Source organism: Coprinopsis cinerea, assembly GCF_000182895.1.
Source record: "Coprinopsis cinerea okayama7#130 chromosome 1 map unlocalized cont3.1, whole genome shotgun sequence".
In the NCBI taxonomy this organism is placed as follows: domain Eukaryota; kingdom Fungi; phylum Basidiomycota; class Agaricomycetes; order Agaricales; family Psathyrellaceae; genus Coprinopsis; species Coprinopsis cinerea.
In genome coordinates this window covers 1,771,943-1,788,908 of record NW_003307544.1, presented here as the reverse complement: position 1 = coordinate 1,788,908, position 16,966 = coordinate 1,771,943, and the positions used below count along the sequence as shown (strand labels likewise).

At 50.7% G+C, this 16,966-nt stretch overlaps 10 protein-coding genes across 10 annotated transcripts; 5 read left to right on the top strand and 5 right to left on the bottom strand.

The window, feature by feature from the left end:
• Positions 1-18: 18 nt before the first annotated feature.
• On the top strand, positions 19-1,085 carry CC1G_06776 (mitochondrial 54S ribosomal protein YmL8). The gene is made up of 4 exons (XM_001828738.2): positions 19-101; positions 155-239; positions 296-751; positions 806-1,085. The coding sequence occupies exons 1-4, from the start codon at positions 37-39 to the stop codon at positions 1,040-1,042; spliced, it is 843 nt and encodes a 280-aa protein (XP_001828790.1). The 5' UTR covers positions 19-36; the 3' UTR covers positions 1,043-1,085.
• A 786-nt stretch (positions 1,086-1,871) lies between these two features.
• Positions 1,872-2,084, bottom strand: CC1G_06775 (hypothetical protein; the record flags this gene model as incomplete). The annotated part of the gene is made up of 1 exon (XM_001828737.2): positions 1,872-2,084. The coding sequence occupies one exon, from the start codon at positions 2,082-2,084 to the stop codon at positions 1,872-1,874; it is 213 nt and encodes a 70-aa protein (XP_001828789.2).
• A 695-nt stretch (positions 2,085-2,779) lies between these two features.
• CC1G_06774 (hypothetical protein) lies at positions 2,780-4,088 on the bottom strand. The gene is made up of 5 exons (XM_001828736.2): positions 3,930-4,088; positions 3,778-3,878; positions 3,477-3,722; positions 3,003-3,420; positions 2,780-2,919 (listed from the first exon to the last, which is right to left on the bottom strand). Exons 1-5 carry the CDS (start codon positions 4,051-4,053, stop codon positions 2,873-2,875), a joined length of 936 nt encoding a protein of 311 aa, XP_001828788.2. The 5' UTR covers positions 4,054-4,088; the 3' UTR covers positions 2,780-2,872.
• A 137-nt stretch (positions 4,089-4,225) lies between these two features.
• On the top strand, positions 4,226-5,012 carry CC1G_06773 (vacuole protein; the record flags this gene model as incomplete). The annotated part of the gene is made up of 5 exons (XM_001828735.2): positions 4,226-4,389; positions 4,443-4,558; positions 4,619-4,698; positions 4,755-4,846; positions 4,900-5,012. The coding sequence occupies exons 1-5, from the start codon at positions 4,245-4,247 to the stop codon at positions 5,010-5,012; spliced, it is 546 nt and encodes a 181-aa protein (XP_001828787.1). The 5' UTR covers positions 4,226-4,244.
• A 486-nt stretch (positions 5,013-5,498) lies between these two features.
• On the top strand, positions 5,499-6,027 carry CC1G_06772 (hypothetical protein; the record flags this gene model as incomplete). Its single annotated transcript, XM_001828734.2, has 2 exons — positions 5,499-5,734; positions 6,018-6,027. 2 exons carry the CDS (start codon positions 5,499-5,501, stop codon positions 6,025-6,027), a joined length of 246 nt encoding a protein of 81 aa, XP_001828786.2.
• Positions 6,028-6,167: 140 nt separating this feature from the next.
• CC1G_06771 (Man5C) lies at positions 6,168-8,461 on the bottom strand (the record flags this gene model as incomplete). Its single annotated transcript, XM_001828733.1, has 18 exons — positions 6,168-6,210; positions 6,270-6,315; positions 6,371-6,386; positions 6,445-6,562; positions 6,642-6,699; positions 6,756-6,812; positions 6,865-6,934; positions 6,988-7,000; positions 7,053-7,072; positions 7,132-7,187; positions 7,244-7,359; positions 7,415-7,589; positions 7,638-7,725; positions 7,778-7,790; positions 7,846-8,033; positions 8,091-8,177; positions 8,235-8,258; positions 8,318-8,461. 18 exons carry the CDS (start codon positions 8,459-8,461, stop codon positions 6,168-6,170), a joined length of 1,332 nt encoding a protein of 443 aa, XP_001828785.1.
• A 268-nt stretch (positions 8,462-8,729) lies between these two features.
• On the top strand, positions 8,730-11,952 carry CC1G_06770 (hypothetical protein; the record flags this gene model as incomplete). Its single annotated transcript, XM_001828732.2, has 12 exons — positions 8,730-8,777; positions 8,843-8,915; positions 9,145-9,248; positions 9,410-9,617; positions 9,694-9,740; positions 9,794-10,186; positions 10,237-10,404; positions 10,461-10,550; positions 10,599-11,031; positions 11,292-11,338; positions 11,426-11,683; positions 11,926-11,952. 12 exons carry the CDS (start codon positions 8,730-8,732, stop codon positions 11,950-11,952), a joined length of 1,896 nt encoding a protein of 631 aa, XP_001828784.2.
• On the bottom strand, positions 11,908-13,270 carry CC1G_13656 (riboflavin aldehyde-forming enzyme). The gene is made up of 4 exons (XM_002912078.1): positions 12,749-13,270; positions 12,610-12,691; positions 12,494-12,555; positions 11,908-12,439 (listed from the first exon to the last, which is right to left on the bottom strand). Exons 1-4 carry the CDS (start codon positions 13,215-13,217, stop codon positions 12,294-12,296), a joined length of 759 nt encoding a protein of 252 aa, XP_002912124.1. The 5' UTR covers positions 13,218-13,270; the 3' UTR covers positions 11,908-12,293.
• A 159-nt stretch (positions 13,271-13,429) lies between these two features.
• Positions 13,430-14,784, bottom strand: CC1G_13655 (translation initiation factor 3 subunit 3; the record flags this gene model as incomplete). Its single annotated transcript, XM_002912077.1, has 5 exons — positions 13,430-13,958; positions 14,012-14,111; positions 14,169-14,339; positions 14,404-14,560; positions 14,620-14,784. The coding sequence occupies 5 exons, from the start codon at positions 14,782-14,784 to the stop codon at positions 13,430-13,432; spliced, it is 1,122 nt and encodes a 373-aa protein (XP_002912123.1).
• A 102-nt stretch (positions 14,785-14,886) lies between these two features.
• On the top strand, positions 14,887-16,930 carry CC1G_06768 (zinc/cadmium resistance protein; the record flags this gene model as incomplete). The annotated part of the gene is made up of 7 exons (XM_001828730.2): positions 14,887-14,943; positions 15,320-15,399; positions 15,450-15,489; positions 15,543-15,690; positions 15,743-15,823; positions 15,877-16,518; positions 16,569-16,930. The coding sequence occupies 7 exons, from the start codon at positions 14,887-14,889 to the stop codon at positions 16,928-16,930; spliced, it is 1,410 nt and encodes a 469-aa protein (XP_001828782.2).
• Positions 16,931-16,966: the final 36 nt, after the last annotated feature.

The following is a 16,966-nucleotide window of genomic DNA, read 5'->3' as shown; positions in this document are numbered from 1 at the left end:
TAACGGTTCTGACGTTGTCACCTTCACATTCCAACCATGAAGCATGGCGTAGCATTCCGAAAGTTCTCGAGGACGTCGTCCCACCGAATGCTTATGCTTCGGTAAGTACCTGCTTCATCCATGTCAGGTCTTTGTTGTCCATGTGTTTGTCCAGGAACCTAGTCACTTCCTTGTTCGAACATGAAAGGATTAAGACTACCTTGCCCAAGGCCCGGGACACCGCGAGACTGGCTGAAAAGGTCAGCAGCCCCATCCCTTTTTTTACCAGGGACCCGGTTTATTAATTGCCATCCAGATCATCACAATGGGCAAGAAGGGAACTGCTGGCAGTGAATCCCAGGCCTCGTCGTTCCTCCTCAAACCTACGGCGCTCAATAAACTTCTCGAAACTTACGCGAAACGATACGCAGACCGACCAGGGGGCTACACCCGGATTCTGAAGCTCGGAAACAGAAAGGGAGACCACGCACCCGCCGCCGTTCTCGAACTCGTTGACAACCCAAAGGATTTGCGCTTTGAAATGACGGCGCGTGCAGCTGGCTGGGATATTGTTCAGCACCAGCTTCATAACCAAAGGCTGGGCGCGGTGATGAAGACGGGTGCCCAGAATGCCGAAGATATTCTCAAGGCAGCGCAGCAAGGCGAATCCACAGTTTTACGACCACAAACGGCGATGAATGTCCAAAAACTGCTGAAATTCAGGGGGCCAGAAGCTCTTGTGGAAATGAGCGAAAAGGCCAAAGAACACGCCGTATGTTATTTCCACTGGCCCTTCACATTTCACGTCAATCTAAACCCTTTTCAGGACCGTCTTCTTGCTACGCCCCTCGCCTTGAAAACAATGTACGAAGCGAAGAAGGAGAAGAACCAGAGAAACCCACCTCCCCGTCCCATTGCTGGTATGAAGCAAGTTGGAGAGACGCGAAGCGTTTTGGATCTCGCTCGCGGACGACTGGGTCACGCACGCGCTCCACCCGCGAAATTGTTGACGATGTCGACTGCATTCAACGGGAAGTACAAGCAACAGATCACACATCCTTAGATCCCCGTCGCCGGTTTCGGTCATTCCTTGCCATGATGTATGTTACGGACGCTTCTATAATGTAATGCTAATAACTTGGTCAACAACGCGAGCAGATCACCCCTGCCAATCCATCTCGGTTGGCCACCCGTTCACAGATAGGGTTCCAACCTACCTATCTTCTGAAGAAGTCCGTCGGTTCCATGACTAGATGACGTGATAGATATGGGACCCTTGGCTTTCTCACCCAATCCAACCAGACTAGAGGGTCACCTGGACCGGGTCAATGAACCATACCAGATGGCAATCTCTTCCTCCGGACACCATGAGGCGACCGGATGGGTTTGAGGACACGAGGTGACTGGGTCTTCAAGACAATCGGTGTCCGTTCTGGCACACCAGAGGAATTCGAAGCACTGGCTTGAGGTCATCGAACAGCTCGAACATGAGGGAAATTGGGAGCCAGGATATTGCACACTTGGGAGGCCGTCATGCACCTTGCGCACCCAGAAGAAGATCGGAAATACTCCGACAGGAGCTTCCTCGGTCGGTTCCTGGGTATTATTCAGTTACAAGGGCGAATACGCGCGAGCCATGGCAATTCACCGTTCGAATTCTGGACCTCATGGGTCGTTCCAGATGCAGAAACGATTATCTCTCCAAAGGCGATCGACGCTAACGCCGTTGACGGGTTGATCACGAACTGAGGACGGGGATGTGGATGTATCATCTGGTGTGGCCGCAAATAGTTGCGAGATGTAACATTGGATATCCCTCCACGATCGGGCCCTTGTTTTTCAGGAATGGTAAGCGCATTGCTTGAGCTGGATGGAGTATAAGATAAAAGAGCCTACGTCACATTGGCCACTCTGGTTCGAGATTTGAATGCGTATCGATATGATGAGCCGGACTCCAGGACGAGTGTGACCGATTCTGTGGGTTGAAGAAGAACCACGGCGCCTCCAGTCCGACCATAGTCTCGCAATAGTTGGACGGACACCGAGTCGTGCATGTCGTTGACGATGTCGAGACAAATATCATAGCTTTGGACCAGCGAAGGCATGTTCTGTAGGAAATATTATGAGTGTGCGTCCCTGACGCTTAGAAATAATAGAGAGTTATTAGAGGGTAGGTATAGTAGTTGGAGGGAAAGACAAGTGGGAGGCTTTCGCCCACAATACACACCTGTGTGCAATATTATATAGTTGGCTTGGGTTTCGGCTGGATATTGATGTGGAACTAAAGAATGCAGATTGAGCCTCTTTACAGCAACGCAAGCTTTCTCGCTTGTCGCTGCAACAATTAGGCAAAAGCGCACATGAAGTTATATCATGGAACGGAAGAAACGAAACAGAGGGGAATGTTGCCACGTTCCGTCCCACTTATTGTCCTAGCTGAGGCCGAGTGAGAAATTCTCCCCAATGTCAAGCCTCCCGGGCGGTCTACGGCTAAAAAGGACATCTGAGAAACGCGACACGGATATTTGGTGCGTGTGCAGGGACAACGAGGCGGTAAGAAGCACTATCCGACATTCGATTCTCCTCCCGGTACCTACTATTCTCACGACGTGCATGCAGTGCGTCGAACACGTTGTATCAAAACGTTATATCATGACGCTGGGATAGGCCAAGTTTGACGAAATCTTACTCACTAGGCACCGATAAAATCGCGGTTGCCTCGCGCTGAATAGCTTGAAATATCTGAGAAGCCCAATCGATTTATCTTCGCAAATGTCATCGTTCTCGAAATAACCTGGAATTCCAGAATCCATTAATTATACAGCGTCCGTAAGAGAAGTCATGTCCATAAGAGGCAAGTAATACGAGGGACGGAGGGATAAAGGAAGCGTCATTAGTCCCTGAGCATTCGAGGTGTTTTACGTCCGAACTGACCCTCGGCTAGGGAGAGGATGGTCAGCTGGGCATATCGACAGACGGCGGACCCACCCTTGCGAGTGATAGATAGTATATTTAGGACTCACCGGGGTGGGCCTGGGCTTGTGGCGGCCTCCCTAAACGTGGATCTTCCTCCCTGCTGTAGGTACCAGCAACTGGGGTAGGATATCCTTGCTGTGTGTACGCGTAGGTTGGGTAAGAAGGCTCGTGGACATTGTCGGAGTAGGGGGTATAGGCGCCGGAGTAGTTGCTGTTGGGTTGTTGGTAGGGTTCATTGAGTACATCTGAGGCACTGGCGGTGCTTGGATTGCGGTGATGATATCTGGAATCATTGCTGCCATCGGCTTTAAGATATTCGTCTGACCCCCTGGAGTCCCAGGGTTCTTTGCGCTCTGTTAACGGGATTGTGTCTTTAGTAAGCGGTTGTGTCGACAAATGGTCGTAATCGTCGTGGTCCTGTCTTTGCGCCTTTCCATATGAAGTGACGACGACGAGAAGGTAAATCTTGATAATTCGCTTTAGAATCCGAATTTGGGAGATATAAACCTGAATCAACTCACATGGAATATGCCTAGAATTACCCAAAGTCCTCCCATGATACCGATATCAACCCAAGGGAAAATGGTGCACAAGGCATCTCCTTGACTGTCCTCCAAATCCCCCTCGAAAAAGTCCTGAATGCAGCGCTCTTTCGCATCATTATGGCGGGTTGCAGACATAATGATCCACACTGCAGCAACAGAGAATGCTGCGGCAGTAGCGAAGCCATGAAGTAGTGCATAGATTCGGTACACTCTGGGCTTTTCCTGTGGTTGCTGAAGTTAGCGACCCGTGTCGTTGCTTCGGACCACTGCCGCTTACCCTGGATACACCTATGAACCCAAGGATTTGGATGCCCGCGACGGCAAAGCAGACGATGGCTAGGACTGTGGAGGCAAAAGATGGTACAGATGCGCCGACGACTAGAGAGATAATTAATGGGAAGGCCTGGTGGATGAAGGATGGTTACGCACTGGCTGGTGTGCCTACTGCGAGCGCGCCGACGACGATTGCGACCACAAGTTGTTCGATGAGGGTGGCATAGATGCCAGCATTGACCATTGGTATGGCGCAGCAGCAGTAGTCCCTGGGCTTCATATCTCTGTGAGTGGGTGAATGGTACTTAGTTGGGAGTAAAGCAACAAGTGAAACTGGAGCTGTCTCAAGGGCAGTATCGCCCGTCCACTGCATAGGGGCTGTGTTCACTTCCTTAATAGGAAGGCTGTTATGTCATTCGCTTCCAACCGTTGGCAGTGGCGCTCTCTCTTCTCTCTCCTCCAAACCCAACAATGCGCCTATACTCATTAGCACTCTTGCTGGCTGCATCTTCCAGCCTGGCCAATCCAATTTTTACTCCTGAGGACCAGGCTGCGTTCGGGCCCCTCGACGCCCCTGTTACAACCACATCCGACAAGTGGGCCTACGAGGACTGTGGTCCGTGTCATTCCCCTCCATATCAAGTCGAAACATTACTCACAGGAACGTAGGCAGGGAATACGACCTTCCAATCGAAGTGCTGTCGCTGGATGTATTCCCGGATCCCCCGAAACCAGGCAAGGACATGACTGTCAAGGTCAAGGCCAAGGTTGCGGAGACCATTGAGGTGCATTTCTTGTTCCCTTCATACGCGTGTAACCATGGGTTACTCACAGCACATCTATAGGAGGGAACCACTGCGGATGTTGTCGTCAAGACCGGCCTCATAAAGCTGTTGGACAAGACGTTCGATGTTTGCAAGGAGGCGTAAGGCCATTCTTTTCCATGGCATCCTGGTGCATTGCCCTGACCATTACGTGTAGTCGCGACAACAACGTCACTGTCCAATGCCCAGTTGAACCAGGAGTCTATGAAATCGAGCAAACTGTTGCTTTACCTAGAGAGGTTCCCCGGGGTGAGTTCCACCACGTCATTCACAATTGTCCCTCGCGCTTACCACCGTGGTAGCCAAATTCCACGTCAATATCGAGGGGTATAGTCCGGACGATGACCCTTTGCTGTGCTTGAAGCTCATGGTCGACTTCATGATCCCTTTCCCTCGCCCGCGCAAGTTGTGGTAAGCGCCGCTGATGTTACTCGTTCCTCCTACGTCTATTTTCACAGATCCTTCTGTCATGACTCCATGTACTACATACGCCATGTAATGACCTTTCACTCACTGTGCATTATCAACAATCGTTCTCGAACCAGACAGCCAGGGCACCGAGTCAGCTAATGGTGAACAAATGAGGAAGGCGGACCGCTCTAAAAGGGGCGACATTGGTTCTTGCGCTCCGAGTTCCAAACTCGCCGTTCAGTACCCACTGCATCGGTTTCTTTGAATTATAGATCAGGGAACTACTCGAGTTATACCTCGTTCTTGCTTCTCCATAAGGCTGTCAGCCAAATTTCCACACCGGGGAGACAATTGGACCATACCTGATTCGGCAAGACAATAAGCGTTCGCCCCCAGACTTCATGATTCGATCTTCGAAGTCGCAGGAGGGCAAAGCGACCTGATAAAACTCGACTCTCGCGTGATTCCTGACCCTCAGTTACTTACCCCCATGCCAACTAGCACAGAACCCTTCGAGGTGCTCTTCGAGTTCACCAACGATGGTCCGGAGCTCGTCACGCTTCAACTTACACCGGGGTCCACAACTGAATATGTCACTTCCTCCCCTTCGGTATCAGAAGGTCCGACTACTCGACTCTACCCTAAAGAAAGCGTCTCGTTGGTTTTAAACGCCGGGGCCACGTATCACTACATGGTGAAGCAGAGCACTCGGAAAGCACAGATCTCGTGCGTATTTTCAAGTCGCCAAGGTATCATACATGTAGTAATAATCCCTTCCTTCGAATTATCTTTATTGGGCACCATGATAGAATACGGAGCTGGCGGGATACCAAATGCAGTGTGTCAGACGTCTTTTCGGGCGACCGATCGTCTATGTCCCTCGTTTGGACACCGCTTAGCCAGAATGTAACCGTTCTCCGCCTATCGAACGATACATAAAGGGCAAGTACCGCCCTTGCGCGCCATTTTCCAGAAAATGCGAGGACACTGACACCGTTACTGATCACAGGTACAAATAAACGTTTATTGTTTCCAGACAGGACTCGCCGAGATCGTTTAGTTCCCGAGTAGTTCAAAGAACTCTGTCAAAGTAAATAGTCACGGGAACGGTGGAGCTGAACACGGATGATAGAATGGCAATTGGCATTCGTCGACAACCTCACCAACGCCTCGATTTCAAAGCTTGAACCTTCGCGGCATCCCTATTGGGCGTGCTCTCAGTACACGCGTTCGTTCCTGTAAACGAAACAAAAGGACTTACGTGAAAACTTTCCACACGGCCGTCTGGTTCTTATAGTAAGTGAAGCCTGTTAATGCGCAATGAGTTACCTGTGAGAAATCATATTCGCCAACATAGCTCACTGTCGTTGGGAGAGGCCTGAAAGAGCAGCATGAGTTGCCATCTTTACATACGCCCCAAAAGAGACAATACTTACACCGTCGATGATGTAGTCACCATACTTAATATGCCTGTTACCCCCGTGCTCTTTCAAGCCGAGCATACCGAATTGCCAGGGCATGATTCTTTGGAGGAAGATGAGATCGTATACATGTCTGCGAACCTAAAGCACGCACCCTCTATTACATTGTCAGGAAAGTTTAAGTTGAGTATGTGCAAAAAAGGGCCACTCACGCATGGTCAGTGTCAAGAGCAGTCTTGACCCATCGAGGATAGATCTCTGTCTTGTTTTCTGATTTGCAATTGGCTTCAGGCGATCAAAGTCGGCGATAGCAAATGGACACTTACGGAGACCCCAGGTACCGAATTCTTCAAGGACGACTGGTTTGTTCGCCTTCTTGGCAGCTGGGAACAGGTCACTGGGAAGCCATGGACTGGAAGGAACAAGAGGTCGTACATTCGGCGTGTTGACGGATCCAGTCAAGGCCCCAAGCGCCGATAGTGAAGTTTGTTCGCTCGGGGTTGTCCTATTAGAGCCATTAGCCAGGTTGTTTCCAACAAGAGCACAGAAAATACCCACCAAGTTAGCGTACCTGTTCTTGTCAGGTCAAAATCAGCCCCAAGTGAAACAGAACCAGTGCATACCAGTATTGAGGATAGATGTGCTGGAAGTAGGTTTCGTTAAGTATAGCATGATAATCCTTTCGTGACAACCACCACTCACGTAGGTTCCAAAGTCAATGTTGGGAAGGGTGAGATCAACGTCAAAATCTTCACCAGCTGTAATAACACCAATTGAGTTTCTGTTCGCATCTCAGGTCACGAATATCCCCTACCATCGCCGTTGTAGTTGTAGTCAGAGACCCATTGACCATTCAACCAGTAACCAATATCCTCATCTCGCTTGTAGAAATGGCCTTCACCTCCGGTGGTGATGAGATGGTGGCGATCCCTATAAGCAACAATCATCAGGCAACTGCGGGTGATTCGATACAGACGGACCTTACAAGGAGCGAATGAAGTCAGATTGTTCCCTATACCAATGTGTGATGATATCAGAACCCGCAACACACTCAGGTCCGCCCTGCATGTCGCCTCTGCAGCGAGCTTCGTTCATCAACTCCCAGGCAAAGATGTTGGGCGAATGCTTGTAGCGGCTGACCAGCACGCGGACATAACGCTCTAGGCTCGGTTAGCCGTGGGGACAGTGAAGGAAGGACAATCCTTTACGGTATTCAGCGACAATCCTTCGGTCCGTATAGAAGGTATCGTGGGTTCCTTGGGAGCCAGCAATCCAGTTAACATAGAGAGAGGAGCCCTGTCCGCGTGTTAATACTGACGGTACGGTCTGAAGAATGCCAGAGACGCACTCCGTATGCACCCCTGAAAGGACGACGTTCAAAATCCGTTACTCCTGGATTATCAGAAGGCTTCTTACCAGTTGTTTGTGAACGCAATAATGACCTTGATGCCGTATTTTCCTGCAGTCTCAACGATGTTGTCCAGGCGGTGCAAACCTTGAGGACCATCGTTCAACTTCCACTTGGGGCCATCCCAAACCTGATAGTAAGTCAGGTTGGATGCAAGTGCCTCTGGAAGTTCAGTCGCGTTGATAGCGTTAAAACCCTGTAACGCCACTTGAGTCAGAGCTTGTTGGACCATGAAGGATTCGTATTGATGTACCCAGGTTCGAAGGACCTTGATGCCAGCGTCCCTCATTTCTCTGAAGGTGGCCTCAACATCGCGTTGGTTGGTGAGGTGTGGAAGCCACTAGACAACCAGTCAGGATCCTACGCGCGACAGACCCGTTGAGCTGAGTCCACCTACATAAGAGTTCGCCCCAACGAAGTACTAGAATGTAGCGTCTGTCAGAGGGCCCATCCCAACCTGAAGGATACAGTGACACTCACGAATGGCTTCCCGTCCAATTCAAAGGACCTTCCCCTTGTCTGTACGAAACCACGGGGGGCTTTAGAGGGACGACCAGGGGCGGCAAAAGACGTCCCGATGAGAGAGCCGAGGCAGAGCAACCAAGCGAGAAGGGTTTGACGCATTTTGGGTGCGAAATAGCCTGATTTTGAGACATGTTGTCCTCCTCGTTATAAGTGAAAAACAAAGTGTAAAATATTATCGGCAGAACTTCGCGTGAATTCGAGGTCTTTGGACCAGGTGTTGGCCCATGATTTAGGCAGAGAAGAGACTGTCCCAACTCCATCCGCGCTTCTCAAGCATTTGCCGGGCCGCCGGATTGGGATTTGGACGCGCCAAGGGCGTCAAGTCCACAATCATTTTGACACTTGACCGTCACGGCCTCTCTACCAGATGCCAAAAAGTTCGAAGAAGAAGAAAGACAAGGCGGCCGACTTTACGGTACGCCCTCGTTCTATGTTCCAGGGAAAATACAAGACTAATCTTGGAGTGGTCGGGGGTTGTAGAAAGCGAGGCTCAAACTTGGAAAAGGGAAACAGCAGCCATCCAATGTTATTGATACTTCGTTCAAGGCTCGCTGTACGTTAAATACAGCTTTTTCATTTACATGGAGACTGAATGACGCTACAGCTATTGCGCTGCCCACCCAAAGCATCGTCGTAGAGAAGGATGCCTCTACTCCATTAACGAAACGACATCTTTCGTTCACAGACCTTATCTCCCACCTCAGGCACCACAATGCGACGGTACGAAGAGGTAGATCTTTGGTTAGCTTTGTGGCTACATTATCTTACAGACACGCTCATAGATGCTATCCTGGGGTTGAGGGAACTGTTCGAGGTGCATTGGGACGTCCTGGAATCCAACATGTCCGCCTTTGTCGGTGCAATTGTCAGGCTCATCGGGGACGAGGTATGTCTTTTGTCCTAAAAGAGAAGCGCAGAATCTCTTATATACCTCAGGACAGCGACGTTAGAAAAACACTTTTGCAGTTCTTCAACTGGTTAATCCCTCGGATTCCAACAGTCAGTTCGCCCGCCACCAACCTAATCCACTTCTGACCTTAAAACTAGGAGAACCTCGTCCCCCACTCTCATCTCCTTTTGCTCTACACTACCTCTGCTCAAACCCACATCTTCCCCGAAATCAGGATCGATGCTGTTCGGTTCCTGGACATCTTCTTAGAGAAGATACCTGAAGTCCTCGTAAACGGACTTAATCACACTGTCAAAGGTCACGGCCAAAGGATCTTGGATGGTTATCTGGGCCTTCTGAACGCTGGTACGAAGTTTGGGGGCAACGAAGGCGAGTACTTTACCTCCGCATTTTAACAGCTCTCCATTAAACCCGTGATCAGGTCCTGTTCAAGCCACTTCGTCAGCTAGCGTTACCCTCACACCCGCCGTAAGCCCGTCGAATACACTCTCCGTTAAGCGCGACTTATCGAGATATTTCAGTCGAAATATGTCGTTCTCAACTCCCTTTCTACGTTTCTGAGGCATGCGCTTCGAACGAGCGAAGCTAAAAGCCCCTTCCCGGAGGCAAGTTCATCACTGTCGAAACCTTCTCTGGCTTGGTACCTTAAACCAGCCTTTGAAAACGAAGGCGCATTCCTAGAATTTGAGAAAAAACTTAGCCCGTGGCGATCCTCGAGCTCCGTGCCCAGCATCCGACAACCATGGAAGGAGGTCGTAGAGGATGAAGACATTGATGACGATTTCCTGGCTCCAACATCCACTCTCGTCGACCTTCAGTCCAACCAGATTTGGACGCTTCAGAATGTTATAGACACTGCTTCCAAGTCTGCCTCGGAAGTTCCAACGTCCACAAACGAGACTTCTTTCATTGAGGTGGGCTTCTGACCTCTCGAGCACGAACCGACCTTTGACCGTTTCAACAGCAACTCGCTCGAACCCTGCACTCTAGCCTTGTTGCAATCTTCTTGGATTATGCTCCATTGGCTTTTTCACCCTCCGGAAGCCCTTCAGAAACGGAGACGGGTCTGGTGATTACCGTTGTCCAACTGGTTCGCACTCTGTATCAAGCAATTGTGCAGAAGTCAGATAAGGTGCGACGGCTTCTCTGTGCTTACCGCGCCGTCATTACTTATCTGCATTGGTGCAGGTTGCGGATGCCCGGGTTCAAGAACTAGAGGCATTGCTCGGCTTTATGGCACCGTACTTCCCTGCAGAATCGACCGGCAAGAACATCAAGGTAGATACTCGAACTCCAATGGTAGCCTCGATTCTAACGTTGCTCTAGTTCGTGCAATTTGTAGACACCTACAACCTCGTCTATTGCGAGCTTGTGTCTTTCCTATTGATCACAACATCAAGGCAACCTTCGCGAGCCCCATCTGCTCGAAGGTACAAAACCAAATCCCCTGTCAAGCTCCATCTACGCAACTTTTGGGAAGCGGGAGGCGTCGGGGAGTTCATTGACGAAAAGCTTCAAGGTCGATCAGGAAATAGTGGAATTTCTGCCCCGATCAATTCTTCTGCCTATAGCGATTTCTTACCCACCATCTGGACTTTTATCAACGAATTCGCGACGCCCAGTGGGGAGGATAACGAAGGAGGGTCGAATGCGATTCTCTTGGCTCTGCTTGATCATGCCACCAAAATGTCCTCCAAAGCGGCGAGCAAGCGGTTAACGATCGATTTTGTGGCAAGATTGATATTGGCGAGTTGCTCCCGTATGCTCCGCGTGCAGTCCCATATGCTAATCACAATCGCTTGGGGTACAGCTGGATAACGATCCTCAGTACCGAGGGAGCTTTAGGACCGGGAGGAGAAGTCTTGAGGATCAGCGTTTTCGGGATTGGATAATCCACCTTCCTCAGGTCCTTTGGGAGCTAGGAAGTTCAAACTTGGTTACTTCAGAGGTCAGCAGTCCCTGATTGCACACAGACCTTGGGGGCTTCCACCTGACGCACACTGTAGATCGTCCTGTTAGCCCTCCTGCGCGTACTTCAAAGCCGTTCCATATTGATAGAAGCCGAAGTACGTCCATACTTCTCCGTGCTCTTCTCGATTCCCCTCCAACGCCAAGACTGACAAAAATACTTTTCTTTCCACTTCGCATCAAAGACAATTACCCAACTGCAAGCTCGAATGGCACCCTACTTTAAATTTAACCACGCAGTCCGCGGAGGGGTGTCAGGTCCCTACTGCAAGTTGCCACCTGGCTCGCCTCTTCGTCGCCTAGTCTTGGATATGGTTTCGGTATTGCTGCTGAGAGGGTGGGGTAAATCAGCCAAAATGACCAATTCTGAAACGAGCAGGAATTTGGTGTTGGCTGTTAATGATGCTGTCGAAGGGACGGCGGAACACAAGTACTGGGAACATGTGGGCAGGTGCTTCTTGTAGCCATCTACGAGTGTCAGGGGTATGGGCAGTATCCATGGAGTTCCACTCCTAGGCGGCGAATGATTACGCTTGTTTCACATTAACTTCTTATCTGCACATTCGTATTCCTACACCGCACACGACTATGTAGGGATTGTAATCGCCGCGATTGACGGTGTCTGCGTAACGAGAGGTGATTGTGAGGTCAGACGAAACTTATACAACATATGAGTTTATTCCAGGACGAGAACAAGAGAGTGAAAGCATGATACATGGCTACAGCAAGTACATGACTGAGGTTACAAAAGACTGACAGTGATGATCCTAACGAGTCTGGCTCGAAAGCGAGTGCAAACTAAACTATGACAAGGCCAGTCGTTCGAACGTCAGGTTAGCTGCAAGCAGCCAACTGGTGAACGATCGCTCGCACGGAGAGCGCCCTTTGCAAGTGTGTGTCGACTTGTGCCAGAAAGCCTGATGATTGCAATAGCGCCACTGAGCTGGCAGTAGCGTTTTCTTGGAAAGGAAATGATAGAGAGAGGAGAAAGCTTGGGTATGCTTGAACTCGTTACGAGTTTCTATGAGGGTTGGTTATTGCGAGGTTGGAAACCTAGTTCCAGTGCCAGGTAACACCGCTGATGCGGCCGAGGCTGTGGTCGGCAAGTTGGGCGAACGCGGAAGGGGTGAAGTCAAGGTCAGTGACTGCACAGCCCTCGCAGCGGTCAGTGATGGCGACGGTGACGCTCCTTCCTTGGTCTAGAAGTCGTTGAACACAGCAATTCGATGGACAAGGAAATAACATGGACGTACAGGTAGCGGTGACAGTCCTGCCGCAGAGGGGGTTGGTGTTAGGGTTGACACGGTTGTATCCGCTGGAAGATCAATGGTAATCAGGACTAGTTCATTCATTAAAAGATAATACGCACGGGTAGTTATCGAAGAGGAGGTGGGAGACGGCAGCAATGTAGTCGGCGTTGGTGTTCACAATACCGCAGGCACCAAGACCAGCTGGGACGAAGAAAAAAGGTTAGAAAAAGTGCATCTCAAGTAGATCAGGCTGCATACCGTCGTAGAAGGTGCCTTGGCCGGTCTGTGTGCCAGACATGAACCCTGGCTGGTTACCGCCGCCGTTGCCGGGCTGTGGGGCAGGTTGCTGTGGGGCAGGTTGGGGAGCAGGTTCGACAGGTGCAGGAGGGGCCTCCGGGGACGGGACAGGTGCGGGCTGCTCAGGCTCAGGCTGGGGCTCTGGGGACGGGGAGGGTGCAACGTTGACAGGAGGGACCTCAGGGCTGGGAGCTGGGGCGGTGCTGGGGGAAGGAGAGGGGGTAACGAAGACGAGCCTGGGCCTGCATCGCTTCCTGAGAGTGGCTGTTGGAGCCCTGGGGACGAGCGCGGGCTGGACCTGAGGCTCAGCGACGCGGGCAGCGATTGACCTGTGGTGCGCGTTGTGCCTGGCGATGTGGGGAGTGACGAGGCCGTTGACGGAGGCGACGGCGGCCAGAAAAACGACGACAGCGTTGACAAAGGAAGGCATGGCTGAAGAACGAGCGGTGAGGGATGAAAAAAAGAGAGACCGGATAACTTAAGTAGAAAGGAAAGGGAATGGAAAAAGCTCAAGGTTGCGATGCACGCTAAAGAGTTTTCCAGCCATCAAAATTCATCACATCACGGCTAATGTTGACCTTGGATAACGTAACACCGCAAAATACAACATTTCTACAATCTTTACGCTCGCTCGACGAAGTACTACGCACTCCCAGCCTTTGCCCCATACATCTTCACCAGACCCATGCTTGCAGTGCTCTCCAAGTTCTTTGCATACCCGTCAATCTGTCCAAGCAACAACAGGCTCTCCAGGCGACTCGGCTCAGGCGGGATCTTGAACATTCGGCTCACGTCTTCCTCCGGAAGAGGTGCCAAGCCCTGCGCAATCCGTACCTGGTTTTCTTCCTTACGTTTTGCAATGTATGCCTCTGCCTTTGCCCGCTCTCGTGCAATTTGTCGGCTCAGGTACGACAAGTTGCCTTCCTCTGTCCTGTACGATTCCAAGGCTTCAACAATCTGCTCCAGGTTGCGCGTCGTTCCCGCTGTTCCAAGATCGAGGACCGAGAACGAGGGTGCGAGGGCGGAACCAGATGGTAATGTGGCGTCCTGAACAGGTTCTTTCCTGGTCTCTGTCAAAGTTCCGAGGAACGAACTCAACAGGGGATTCGTTCGGATTTTGAGAGGAACCTCTTCCAGGATTGAGGAAAAGGTGAGTCGGTGACTGATCAAACTAGAGCATCGTTAGCGAACAGTGACAATGGAAGCCGTTCCCAGTTTGCTCACCTGGGTGTGCTAAAGTTTGATCTTTTGTAGGCATCGAGGAATGCGACAGTTAGCCGGAATGCCCTAAATGATGCATTGCCCCTTGCAGTCTGGGACAAGTCTAGGGCACTAGAGTCAATCAACCTGACCCAATCCCTTCGAATACAAATACCCTCACCATGCACAATGACGATTCCGCCGTGTCGAAGTTTGTCTTGGTGGATAGCCTGAGTATCAAGCAATGTTTGGTTGAAGAATGCACCCAGGGTCGTTGCTTGATAAAAGCCGACCACGCTATCGTCTGCCTGCACTTCCTTTAATGAGCGAAGCATCGCAGCTTGATGACGCGCTATGCGAGTTGCAAGGGTCAATCCATTGTTTTCTCCGAGCCCAGCATGGAATGTAGGGCTTACCAATAGACTTGGAAGCCTTCTCAGCTTCATCGCCAGCATGGGGTAGCGGAAATGAGTTTGAAATTTCGAGGACGCCGTCGAGATCGAGACCCAACAAAAGTCCGTGTGCAGTGGTAGAAGGAGCTTCTCGCGCGTGTTTGATTATTTTAGTGACAGCCTGATCGTTTGTTAATTATAAGGGAGATGCCAGCAAGTAGCAAAAGAACCAATACGCACCATACCATCTAATTGAACAACGTTAAGAGGGATTTCGGCCTCGATATCGATGACCTTGGCCATTGAAGATGGGAGAGCCTCATATGTAGGGGCAACTTGAACAGGGGCTACCGGAGCAGCAGGTAGCGAGGCTGCCAGGGCAGCAGCCATTGAAGGGGCGGCCATTTTGCTTTACGAAGGTGGTTTTTTGTGGAGACCTGCAGCTGATGGATATTATCCCACTGAAACTTGATCTCTTGTCAAGGCTGTTACCATACATGTACAAATATGGGCGGCAATCAATCACCGGAGTTCCGGGAAGCAGGTGGACAGCAACGACCCTCAGTGAGCGCTGAGTTACGGTGGCAAGGGCTACAGTAGAGTGCAAGGTCGGGTATTTTTCGAGGAAGATGATTGCCTCGTGTGAGGAAATCCACGAAAGAAGATAAAGAACTACGTTACGGAGAGATTCCGGAAAGGGTATGACACAAAATTGAAACTCAGCTTGTACTTATCTGTCAGAGCTGGACCCAGTGTGGTGCAGATTCTGTATTCAGTCACTAACCACCACCCAACTCTGGCTCCCGCAGCCCCGCTGTCCCACCGATGGCCTGGTCGCGGTCTACCCGAATTACCATCCTTTTATGTATAGACATTGTCTTTTTCTTTATTGAACTCATTGCAGGCATGTTGACCCCATTCTCGTCTCGGTCCTTCACAGCCTAACAGGTCCGACTTTTGCTCTGTAGGTTATGCGGTTGGGTCTTTGGCGCTCATTGCAGATGCCTTTCACATGCTCAAGTATGTCTTCGTCCATTTTTCGTGGACCCAGCGCTGAGCAATCGCTGCAGCGATGTCTTGAGCCTGATCGTAGCGCTCTACGCGATAAAGGTGTTTATTATACTACCCAAACCCTGGTCAACAGTTTCTCAATCCCTTCGTAGCTCACCAACGCCAACTCTATTGACTCCCGGTATTCGTACGGCTGGCACCGTGCTGAGATTGTCGCAGCATTGGTCAATGGTGTATTCCTCCTTGCGCTCTGTTTCTCCATTTCCCTTGAAGCCATCGTCCGTTTCTTTGAAGAACCAGGTATGCATCACCTTGAACCTGACCTTCACGAGGCCTCAATGCTACAATGCAGAAATTTCAAACCCAAAGTTCATCGCTCTCGTTGGTTCCTTCGGGCTCGCATCAAACCTTGTTGGACTGTTACTGTTCCATGGTACGTTATATTCCCGTTTCACATGTCGTTTCGCCTAATGTCTCTCCATGCAGAGCATGTACATCCCCATTCCCATGACCATAAACACGATTCCAAGTCGCCCAGCCCTTCCAGCTCTCGCGAAGGCTCAATTCGGAACAGTGCCACAGGTGCTAGCAAGGATGGACATTCGCGTCCTCGTCCCAAACCAATTCGAACCCACTCTGGCTCTCAATCACCTGCTTCCCAGGACGATATACTTTATGGCCATCCTGCTGCTACCCGCGCGTCCCTTGTCCAGACCGCCAACGAGATTGCTGCTCAATCGCCTCCGGCGCCGTCACATGTCCCCTCCTTGTCGCAGGGTCGAGCTTCCATCGATTCGCCGGCGACTGCTGGTCAACAACATGGCCACAATGACTCTCAGATTATTTATACTACAGACAACCGTACCTCGGTCGACGAACAATCACCTTTGTTGGCAACTACTCCCGATGTACCAACAGAAGCCCGCAAGCGTTCACATGCACATGGGCATGGTTCGATGAACATGCGAGCTCTCGTTTTGCACGTCATTGGAGACGCGCTTGGAAACGTTGGCGTTATCGCAACCGGTCTAGTCATCTGGCTGACCGATTGGAGCTGGAAGTATTACTTTGACCCAGTCATTAGTTTGGTCATTACCGTTATCATTTTTTCTAGCTCAATGCCTCTCGGTACGTCACCAGGATGCTCGGCTCTAGCGCTAACCCTCAGTATTTTACAGTCCGAAGTGCATCCTTCATTTTGTTGCAGGGAGTGCCTCCGACTGTCTCCTTGGACGAGGTGAAAGATGCTATCCTCGCTGTCGATGGCGTTATCTCTCTGCATGAGCTTCATGTGTGGCAACTTTCTGAAAACAAGCTAGTCGCTTCCGTGCACGTCCTCGCATCACGGAATCACGACTTCATGCCTATTGCAGCGAAGATCCGTAAAGCGCTGCATCACCTCGGCATCCATTCAAGCACCATCCAGCCCGAGTACCGACTCCCGCCCAACCAATTGCCCGAAGGCACCCAAAAGGCAAGCCCGAGAGCCATTTCCATTTCCACTTCCCCACTTATACATCAATCTTCGACAGATTTCTGAAGATTCGTGCCTGATCTTGTGTCCTGCTGATCAAAA